The sequence below is a fragment of the Poecilia reticulata genome, chromosome 13 (genome assembly GCF_904066995.2).
Source record: "Poecilia reticulata chromosome 13, P_reticulata-male-v2, whole genome shotgun sequence".
Classification (NCBI taxonomy): Eukaryota; Metazoa; Chordata; class Actinopteri; order Cyprinodontiformes; family Poeciliidae; genus Poecilia; species Poecilia reticulata.
This window is the reverse complement of record NC_088842.1, coordinates 23,448,092-23,458,641: the sequence shown is the minus strand read 5'-3', so window position 1 is coordinate 23,458,641 and position 10,550 is coordinate 23,448,092. Positions and strand designations below refer to the sequence as shown.

General features: G+C 37.2%; 2 protein-coding genes across 7 annotated transcripts; one reads left to right on the top strand and one right to left on the bottom strand.

Moving 5' to 3' along the window:
* Window positions 1-421: 421 nt before the first annotated feature.
* On the bottom strand, window positions 422-3,014 carry dmac2 (distal membrane arm assembly component 2). The gene is made up of 5 exons (XM_008426126.2): window positions 2,907-3,014; window positions 2,362-2,552; window positions 1,305-1,385; window positions 687-826; window positions 422-585 (listed from the first exon to the last, which is right to left on the bottom strand). Exons 1-5 carry the CDS (start codon window positions 2,961-2,963, stop codon window positions 422-424), a joined length of 633 nt encoding a protein of 210 aa, XP_008424348.2. The 5' UTR covers window positions 2,964-3,014.
* A 595-nt stretch (window positions 3,015-3,609) lies between these two features.
* LOC103474862 (ubiquitin carboxyl-terminal hydrolase 37-like) lies at window positions 3,610-7,184 on the top strand. 6 transcript variants are annotated; one of them, XM_008426121.3, is made up of 15 exons: window positions 3,610-3,769; window positions 3,933-4,049; window positions 4,177-4,296; window positions 4,407-4,465; window positions 4,880-4,963; window positions 5,048-5,107; window positions 5,226-5,357; window positions 5,441-5,564; window positions 5,652-5,803; window positions 5,934-6,033; window positions 6,137-6,213; window positions 6,353-6,457; window positions 6,541-6,584; window positions 6,730-6,887; window positions 6,965-7,184. In XM_008426121.3, the coding sequence occupies exons 1-15, from the start codon at window positions 3,749-3,751 to the stop codon at window positions 6,983-6,985; spliced, it is 1,374 nt and encodes a 457-aa protein (XP_008424343.1). In that variant the 5' UTR covers window positions 3,610-3,748; the 3' UTR covers window positions 6,986-7,184. The 6 variants fall into 6 exon arrangements, with proteins under 6 accessions (XP_008424343.1, XP_008424342.1, XP_017163671.1 ...); XM_008426120.3 differs by having other exon boundaries at window positions 6,315-6,423; window positions 6,536-6,584; XM_017308182.2 differs by lacking the exon at window positions 6,965-7,184 and having other exon boundaries at window positions 6,353-6,423; window positions 6,536-6,584; window positions 6,730-6,886.
* Window positions 7,185-10,550: the final 3,366 nt, after the last annotated feature.

Genomic DNA, 10,550 nt, shown 5'->3' with positions numbered 1-10,550 from the left:
ATCAACTTCTTTATATGACTGGCGTCCTAAAGAAGTGAATTACAAATGGGTATGTTTTGTCAAGAGCAGTATCTATGTTTGCAGAGCTACGACTTACTGTGTCATGTCAGAGAAAAAGGGACCCAAATCCTGTTGTTAATGCAGAGAATAAGCAACTTTAAAATATTTTTTCCAATCGAACCCAAAAGAAGTTGCAAACCGGATGCCTTTCTTTAATAAGGAAAATATGCAAAACTTTGGATCTACAATGATTGAAATATTCTTTTCCTACAAGAAATTCATAAGCTTAGTTTATTGTTGAGCAGATTAAGATTATTTTAGTTAAAGAAAAAGAGTAGATATGTCTTGGTAATTTTGGAATATAAAAAAAAAAGGTTTGGACCACCGCGCTGCAGACTGTAGGATGCACTGAGTATAGAGCTCACCTGAGATTCCTGAGAGCAGCCAGGCCGCCCACGGTTATCCTCGGACACTGAGAGATGTCCAGCTCCTCCAGAGAGTCCTGGAACTTGTGGAGTCCTGCCAGGAACCAGTCGTCCACCTCAGGACAGCCTTGGAGCTTAAGAGTCCGCACAGGTTGCCTCTCTGCAGGTATTGATAAATCCAATCAAAAACAGGACCAACACATTCAGTGACTACGAAAAACTAAAGAGCAGAGAGGAATCATCTGCATAACAGCATATTACCCAGGTTGGACAGTCCTACGTAGTTGATGATGGTGTGACTCATGTCTACTTCTTCCACAGGTGTGTCCTTGTAGTTCAGGAAATCCCAGTTGAATTTGCCCCTTGAGTCGGCGCGGAACCACTCGGACTGGCCCACAAACCTGCAGAAGTAACAGAAGTTATGATGAACGGAGAGAGGAGGCTGATGATTCGAAAAGCAGTTCATATGTGAGGTGTCCATATGAACAACAGCTTGTTGCAGAAGTTATAGTTCTTTATTTATAGCTTTAAAGAATAATTTCAAAGGAACTAATTTCTTAAATAATTTGAATCTTTTTTCTACAAAGATGTCTTAAATTTTTGGAGTAAAAACCTGAATTTTCAACAAAAATGTATTTGGGTTGTATCACTTAAATCAAGAATTAGAAGAATTTGGTAAACTTAGTCTCAAGGTTCAAAAATGTCCTGTGGCCCAGGGGCCTGCAGTGGGTCCTTTTCACACCATATGTGTTGACAAGTTCATAATAAACATTTAATCAGAAGGAGCAGTAGTAAATGTGGAAAACATCCAGTTACCCGACAAAGAATTTATAGAACAACTGAAAATAATGCAGAGGGATGTGAGGAGGAGCCACTTACCTAAAGCCTCCTCCTAGATTTAGAATATAATATGCAGATGCTATGTCTGGGCCATAAAGCTTGTGGGTGTAACCATAGTAACTGTAAAAGACAGAAGAGAAAATGGGATTAGGCATGACTTGGTTACCAAAGTCCAGGTTTGGCAAGGTCATATCTTAAAAACTCCTCAAGTATTTGCTATTCAGAAGATGCCGGACAAAGTGTTAGAGTTGGCTTTGGTTGTCTTAATGAAGACTACAATACTTCCAACAGATTTGGCTGTTAGGGAATATTGTCAGATGTGAAAAACATCTCAGTAACGGTGTGGAAACTAAAGGTGCAAAGCCCATCACAATTACTGTTTAAAAGTGCAGTTGGAAACTTCGGAGCAACAGGTCAGTCAGAAACAAACTTCTCAGCAAGATATAGCAGCTTATTTAAGTCAATAATTCATTAATGAATTATGAAATGATCAAATGCCAAATTTTCACTTACAAAAAAGACATTTTCACATATTACAAGTAAAATAATCTGCCAGTGGAATCAGTACATTTCCATCACTATTAAGAAATTATTGATTTAAATTAAACTAACTGACTTATACTATATCATCCTGAAAAGATACTTGCAAGTTATTTGTCTTATTTCAAGCGAATTAGAAATTAGACCAAAAATACTTGGTAAGGTTTTGTGTTTTTTGCAGTGTGATTGAAAGGTGTCCAGTTCCTGTGGCTAAAGAAGTCCAAATTATCATAACCCCAAATTAAGGGCACCGTCTCCAAATTTGGTGCGGTGCATTTTGATCAAACATTTCTACTTTAGACTCATATGTTTGCATTTTTAATAGGGACTACAACAATGATGGAATAATGATTTTCTGATGAAAAGGATTTATGAAAAAATTCTGTACACACATTCTAATATGTAGGCCCATAGAAATAATAGTACCAAGCTAATTTGTCCCGTTGTCTTGAAAACTGAACTGAGTGTTTTTTAAAAACTCTAATTGTTCCACTGTTATGTTGCTCAAAATGTACCAAATGTAGCTCTTTGACACATAAAACCTTGCTTGTCTCACAAGTTCTTCTTTCGCAGCTGGTCCTTCCCAATCCGGGACTTCCAGTTCAGGAGCGCCTCTACATCATAGAAACGCTGTGCGAGGAAGTCAAGAGACTTGGACACGACAGAAGCAGGAGATGCTGAGCTGGAGCCCCACTGTCGCCTAGCAACGAGGAGGACAGCAACCCGCTGGCAGCACCTATGTAAAGACTGGAAAGAGACAGACGATCTATGAAAAGAGGGCATGAACAGACACTGTGCTGGTAGAAATGGAAACATAAAGAAATAAAGGAGAAAATATAATAATAGAACAACAACGCTGTGCTGTGTTCAGCAATATAAAAGAATTAAGGAACATACAGTCCTGTTGTCTGAGATCATACTACCACGACATTAGCTAACCCATTACCTAATCCTAACTTAAAGCAGTTTATAACGAAACAATTGGCTCAGAGTAAACACGGCCGATCTACAAAACACACACTCCAAGATTGAACCTGACTTTTTGTTCTTTATATATCACATTTCTCGCTGGGTTTAGCAGAAGTTTAAAGGATAACTCACTATCAAGGGTGCCGACATGACAGCAACTTCCGACAGTAAGCCGTGTAGGACAAACATTCCGCTTTCGCCTCTGGGATTCTACAGAGCCGTTTTTCTTCCTATCACCACTAGATGTCGCAAAGTGAATGCCTCTGAAAGGCGAACTGTCGGAATAATTTGAAAGTTAATAAGTTAAAGTTCAGAAATCAACATTCTTAGTTCAGTATTAAGCATAATACTTAAATCTTTCATTTTAAAAAAATTTTATAGAAAAGGAATTTAATAGACTTTCTGATAGCCCCTGTGTCTCAAAATGTGATCATTTAAAATTTTTTGTTGCTGTTTCAAAGTTACATAAAATCAGAAAGAAAGAGCTTGATTGAACCTGCAGATTTATCACAATGCAGACAGGTAAAATGTGAATATTTACCACAAACAAATTAAAATAATAAAAAAATACTTTTTCGCATAATGTTTGCCATCCGACATGTTGACATTTTTCAAATGCGAGTAGCTTAAATGAATTTCATGTATGACAATCTTTGATTTAATGTAAAATTTGGGTGAAATAACATTAAAAAACAAAGACAGTTCTATGTAACTCCAAAAATAAAAACTCTCCAACTTTTGTACAGTTTCTGTTGATTTTTTAAAAATATTTAAAGTATTTTAGTTCTAAATACAAGTTGTATACTTTTGAAATGTGCTTCTTGTTGTTAAGCCCACTGATGTCAACAGTTACTTTGTAGAATTGTTCTTTGTGCTACAAGGTGATTTAAAATATTCTCTGAAGTTTCCCCACTCAAACGCGACACTTTTTACTTGAGTTAAGATGCATTTTACAAACCGAGAGGGACCCAGAGATGTTTCATCATCGAAATAAGGTTTGTGTTGCTGACCATGTAACTTTCTCTCCTAGAATTTTGATATTGTTCACAGATTAGATTCACTCCAGATTTCTCTGTTTGGATGTACGGTAGTCATTAAGGACAGTTTTTATCAGTTTGCATATTGTATTGTATTGTTCCTTTTCCTTGTCTTTTACAGAAAAAGCACATAATTTGTGAAAAAGTTGAAGGCGATCAGGGCTCACACAACAAGAACAACAACAATAACAACAACAACAGCTGGATAAATTATTGGCTGCAGCGCTTGTACAATTTAGTAAGTCCCTTTTTCTATTCATACAACTAATGTAGAAGTTTGGAAAAATCTGGACTGTCTGGAATTTATTCTGGTGATTTGATTTAGTTATTTGTTTTTTTTTTCTTTGTTTGTTTTTACGTCAAAGCTTAAAGATATTGGATTTCCAACGAGTGGAACCACTCAAACAAGCTATTCGTCTCAGGAGAAAAAACAACAGAAGACGAGGAAGAAGAAGAATTTCTGGGGACTATTTGATTGCTTCATGGTAAGTTTGATCAAATCTAGCACTTTATATGCTTGATTTTGGACTTGATTCTCCTGTAGCTCTGCAGGTTGATCTTTTTTATCCTAATGAGCTTGTTGTTTGTCTGACAGAGAATAATACAAGTGCATCCTGATACTGATGATGATGATGCTCAGGATCAAAAGAGAAGGTAACCAACTCCTGTTCTTACAGACTGGTTGTAACGTGTCCAACATTTTGACTCATGACAATCACTAATCTTTGTGTAATTCTTCAGGATTCTAGTTCCTTGATAATGTTTCACAAATAAGAACAAGAAAAATGTGCTGAGCATTCAACCTTAAATTAAATACAGTGGAACCCACTGGCTTCAGTTGTCACCTAATTAGTACATAGATCCCTCACAGGATTAACACTGAGGTGTAAGCAGTGCAGTCACTTCGCCCGTATTGCATGTGTGTAGGGAACGAAATCATTAAAATGAATCATAGTTCAATATATAGAAATGAAAAGGTGTGAAACATACCAATACATACCAGTACTGTAGTCACTATTGAATTACCGTAAGTTTTTCTGTTATATAAGATTTCTTTTCACTTTACAGCCAACTTCTAAAGGAAACTAAGACGCAACAGTATAGGAGCTATAAAGAAGCGGACACTTCCTCGAAGCACAACGTTCCCACAAAGTACCTCCACCACGACACATTAAGTCTGAACAGATTAATTGTTATAATTATACTGAACAATTCTATTTGTTTGTGTTTGTGCAGATTCACTACAATCCAGGTCCAGTCCACTTGTATGGAACATCAGAATGCGACGTTACTTGGGTAAAAAAAACATCTGCAACCTGTAATTACGCACATTACCACCAGGAACAATGAAACTGAAAATGTTCTGTCATTAAACGCCATGATGCTAATGTGACTATGTGCATTTTTGCATCAGATTCCCAAACGTCAATATGATCTGCTACATGAACGCCAGCCTGCAGACCTTGCTTACGCTCAAGAAGTTCGTGGAGGACATCAAATCCCAGGAGGACGTGTTGGCACTGTGTCCCGAGGCTCAGCTCATGAGGTGCAGCAAGAACACATTCACAGACACACATAGAGAGATCTGTGATTCGAAGACAACGTCAAACAGCAGCCTTTATTTTCCAGATGTTTCCTAGACATTGTGAAATGTCACGGCTCGCCTGATTCAAAATTGAAACTGGAGGTGGTTATAAGGTTTAAGAACGTCCTCTCTTTCCAGGCCCCGGAGTTTGGATATGAAGGCATGAAAGTTAGTCAGCTGCTTCACATGGATCTGTGTTTCACCTGGCTGCAGGGTTTGACATTGATTTAACTCTGCGTGTTCTGGTGCGATTAGGACGCCCATGAGTTCCTGACAGCTGTGTTGGATCAGATGAAGAACCTGCTGCCCCCTCTGACAAAGACAGCGGCCACTATAGGGAAAAGATACAGGTGCCCAGTTCAGACACATCTAGAGTTCAAAATGCGGAACACAAGGATGTGCAAAGGGTAAAAGCACTCTTCTGCCCAGAACTAAACATACATTTCTTCCTGTTTGTCCTGAGAAATGTTTATTATCTCAATAGGAAACAAGTGTAATATTTTCTGCTTCTTACCTGTGTGAACCTTTGATCTGCAGTTGTGGTGTTAAATCCATAAGAGAGGAGGGTTTCATCATGCTCTCTCTGGACCTGATTGCTGGAGGTTCAGTGCAGAACATGCTCAACATGCACCAGAAGGTATAAGAAACTCATCCATTTAATTCACCCATCATTCAGACAATGTATTTATGATTCTTTGTGGTTTTTGTGCTGTAAATAACTCAGTTTGTTTTATCCACAGGAAAGACAGCTAGAGTTTAAGTGCGAGTGTGGAGGAAATAAATCAGTTCTGCAGTCTAGATTTCTGACCCTTCCCAAGTGAGTGGCAACATCTTTTTCTAAATGTCGTCTGCAAAATGTGAAGTTATTAGATGTGTTTCTGTACAATAAAGTCTAAAGCATCAGTTTCTCATCTACAGATATTTGATTTTGCAACTAAAGAGGTTCACTTTCACAGAGAACCTGGTGATGATCAAACTGGAGGACCCCATCATTTTGTGCAGGGAGATGACAGTAGCTGGCCACCAGGTACACAGATTTGTACAAAACCAAAAATTGAGAGGTACTGTGTGGATAATGTGTGATTGTGACAGGACAGTTGTGTGTGACGCTCACAGTTTTTGCCTCTGAATCTTCACAGTACAGCCTGGTCAGCGTCATCAGCCATGTAGGATCTTCAGCAAAGACAGGTCAGATAACATCTTACGTCTGTCTAATTTTGTTTTAATTTGACTAGAGCTTAAATTTAACCTTCAAATTTTAAGCTAAAAAAAAAGCCTAGACACTTGGCCATTCTTTAAATCCCAAAGTTCTCATCTATTCTTTTTCTTTTAGGACACTACGTGAGCGATGGGCTACACCCAGAGCAGTCCTTGGAGGACGGAAACGATCGATGGCTCCACTTTAATGACATTTATGTGATGGAAACAAATGGAACAGTCGTTTCTGAGATGTGTAGAGAGGAGTCTTATATCCTTGTCTACCAGAGGAGGGTAAGACAATCCACACCGTGAAGCTGGTTAGTTTATTTCACCTCACTACATGTCAATATTTTGTTGTCTGTTTTTAGGAGTGGCCCTCTCTGCTATGACGACCCAGCCCTCAGGAGGAGGGGCACACCCCAGAGAGCCTGGTTCCTCCCAAGGTTTCTTCCTGCAGGGGAGTTCTTCCTTGCCACTGTTTGCCAAGTCACAAATGTACTTTGTCACCAGATTGGACTGCAAGTGACAGAACACAGTCTAAGTGGCTTGCTCTCTGGGAGTTATAAAATTAAAAACTGTACAAACCCAGTTCAATAGCCAGAAAGAAGAATGATTTTTTTTTTCTGGATATAACTTGGTCCACAAGCAGACCAGAGAAGGGTTGGAAGAAAGACCTGCCACATCTAGAACGAGAGCAAGAGAGCAGGACTACTGGTATCACATGTAGTGTGACCGAGTCAGTCAAAAATACAGTGACGGTCACCAGATATAAAGTTAACGTTTCCGAGATGCATTAGGTCAGGGGTGTCCAAACTTTTGGCCACATAGGTCAAAACTGTGGACTCAAATGTAGCCACAGGCCAAAAACAACAACCTAAAATCAAGCAAATAAAGAAGCCTGATAACCTGGAAGGGATTTTTACAACGGTGCATTAGGGCCATTGTAGATAGAAAAAGGAATACGTTTCTGCCAAAAACTCAGAAAGTTTGTGATTAATTTCAGAAATTTTCTAGAAAACTTGAACATTTTTGACAATTGAAATTCAGAAATTTCAGAGTTTTTTGTAGAAAATATCTGATACTAATCTAAAAATGTAATTTTTTTGGTTTTAGAAAATTTCTGAGATTGCTCTCAATTTTTTTTTTAGCAGAAATGCAATACTTTTTTTCCCCCTATGGTCCTAATATGCCGTAGCAGAATTTACACGTTTGCTGTATTAAAAGGGAGATGATTCTTTATTGTATTAAATTTAAAATAGTTTTTTCTTTTAATACAGTATTTTCAGTAATAAGAACAAGATTCGGGTCTGTTTGTTTCAAAGTACTTGCTATATTTTATCCGTTTAAGAACGAATAAAAGCGGATTTGGGTGCAGCAAAATTGGATTTTCAGTAAAAAAAAACCTCTGGATGAACATGGTTTTATTTTTAGTTAAAACTTGGTTATAAAAACACACATATTTTGAGTTGTACTTTACATTTTATGTTGGTAAGAAATTTGACCCTGATTACTAATTAAAAATCTTACATCCTTAACTTGCGTCCATGTTGGTAAAGAACAACACAGACATGATACCATTACAGCCTGCAGACTGATTTTTGAGAAGTAAAGTGAAACATGTGCTTCAGTAGATTCATAGTGATGTAAGTAGCTTCCAACAGTTATGAAAAGGTGATTTCTGTTGGAGTTCATGGAGTGTAGACTTTATGACATCTATGTTGGATGATACAGATGTCATCCACTTCATGTTTTGCAAAAGGGTCAGAAAAATGTGTTAAATCACAGAGAAATGGTTCATTGTGTCTTCTGCTCTGCTGAGGTAGTGACGATGATAACTACCAGCGTCTGTAAGAAGGTCAAAGCAATCTTGAAAAAGTCTCTTTGAGAAAGCAGTTTGTGTGTATGATTGAATTAATGGGTTAATAGATTCTGCTTTATTCTTATCTTAGAAAAAAAAAACATATCTGTGTCCAGTTCTCTGCCAAACTCCTCAAAACATCACCGTCATCTGATCAAAAGCTTCTGTGTTTTGAACTTGCGTTACTGAATAATTGATAAGGTTTTGAGAACTTTTACCTGCTGTTTGATGTCCTGGTTTTATGTTTGTTCACATTCATGAATTTTTGATTGCTTCTGAATGGACTTTAGAAAAACAAACCTTGTGTTAATCTGAAGTTGGAGGTCAACAAAACAAAGTAGCTCAGGCTTTTATTCTGTGCCATGAAAAGTTCATGTGGTCTGCAAAATGTTGAGAAAAGCATCAAAATATCTTTTAAATGTTGGCATTATATTAATGATACTGTTATGTAAAATCAATACACTTATCAGTAATCTCAATTTCTTTAATGAGGAAAAACTGAAGGATTTGTAAAAATATTATTTTATCTGTAGGTACATTCACGTGTCACTGATGACCAAATAGTTATTGAAAAGTCATATGCCATACATTTTGTTGAAAATCACAGGAAAATCTCTCAATAGGTTTGTTCTCTTTTTCTGTAGACTACGACTCCAACATTAACTTTCCACACAAACTTCCATTCGTAACATTCAGATGACACCACAAGATGGCGCTCTCCATTACAAGCTGATAGTAAGAGCATTTGGTCAGTGGCTTTTCACTGTCACAACTGTATTTCTGTTAAATGGGACAGAGCAAAAGTGCTTGCACAGTCTTTTTTTGCAGATGAAGTCAGAGGTTTTCCTAATGGCTGCTGGCCCGCGGCTCCTCTCTCTTTCCTAGAACTGCAGTGAGTGATGGCCCTGAGGGAGAACCACTACCATTAGCTGTATCTTTAGACGCTACCTCTTCTGTTCTTACAGAGATGAAACAAAGGTTCACAGACACACAAACACACACATGCATATATGTATGAGTGTATATATATGCACATATAATGTATATATATATGGAAAAAATTAAGAAATCACTGCACTGAACCCCATTATAAACCTCATGGTTTTTCCACCAAATGTTGATTTCTGAACTCTTCCTGAGTTAAAACATTAGTATTGTTGTTTATAAATGAATATGAACTTGTTTTGTTTGCATTATTTGAGGTCTGAAAGTAGTGCATATTTTTCATTATTTTGACGAGTTCTCATTTTCTGCTAATAAATCCTAAATATGTGAACATATATAAGGGCCTCTCATAAACGCTTGAATTTTAAAACAGGCCGTAGATCTAAATATGTACATTAGTTGATTGAAAACAAAACCATCGTTAAACTTAATTTGATTTTCAGCAGTGATAAAATAAAAGCCTTTAAAATTAAAATTAGAGTTTTGAAGGAATTGGTAAGTTTTCTTTGTAAAAGTTCAAAGAACTGTCATTGTTTGATGGCAATAGTTCGGTTTGTTCACAAACACATGACACTGACATTAAAATGTGCTTTAATTTTTCTTGTCCATAACAGATATTTTATCCAGCTGGAGGTTTCCAGGACAGCTTTGATATTTTGCCCCAACTCAGTTAACAATAACACCAACAACACCTACAATAACAATACGTCACCTAAAGCATGAATAGCTTATTTGTTCTTAAATACATACTAAGCTCAAAACTTTTAACTGCAGTCTCAATAATTTTTGTTCTCCTAATATGAAATTATTGAAGTACAATGTTGTTATGCATTTGTAGTTCTTGATGGGTGGACAGAAGTATTTCTCCTACTTTGTAAACTATTTGATTTTCTTTGAGCACTGTAACTTTAAGCGCCAATGGTTTCTGCTGCTCTCACACAACATATGGGGAAACCTGAGAACAGTACAGATCTCAGTGTACTGAGATCATAAGGAGAATAGACTGAATTATATAGTAAATGTGGAACATCAGGGATGCTGAGACCAGTCTCTTCTAAAATCCTTAACTGTGACTCAGAACTAGTACCTTGGGCTGGAATCAGAACATCTAAAGTTTTTTGTTGCGTAATCATTCATCCCAAACAAAAAGA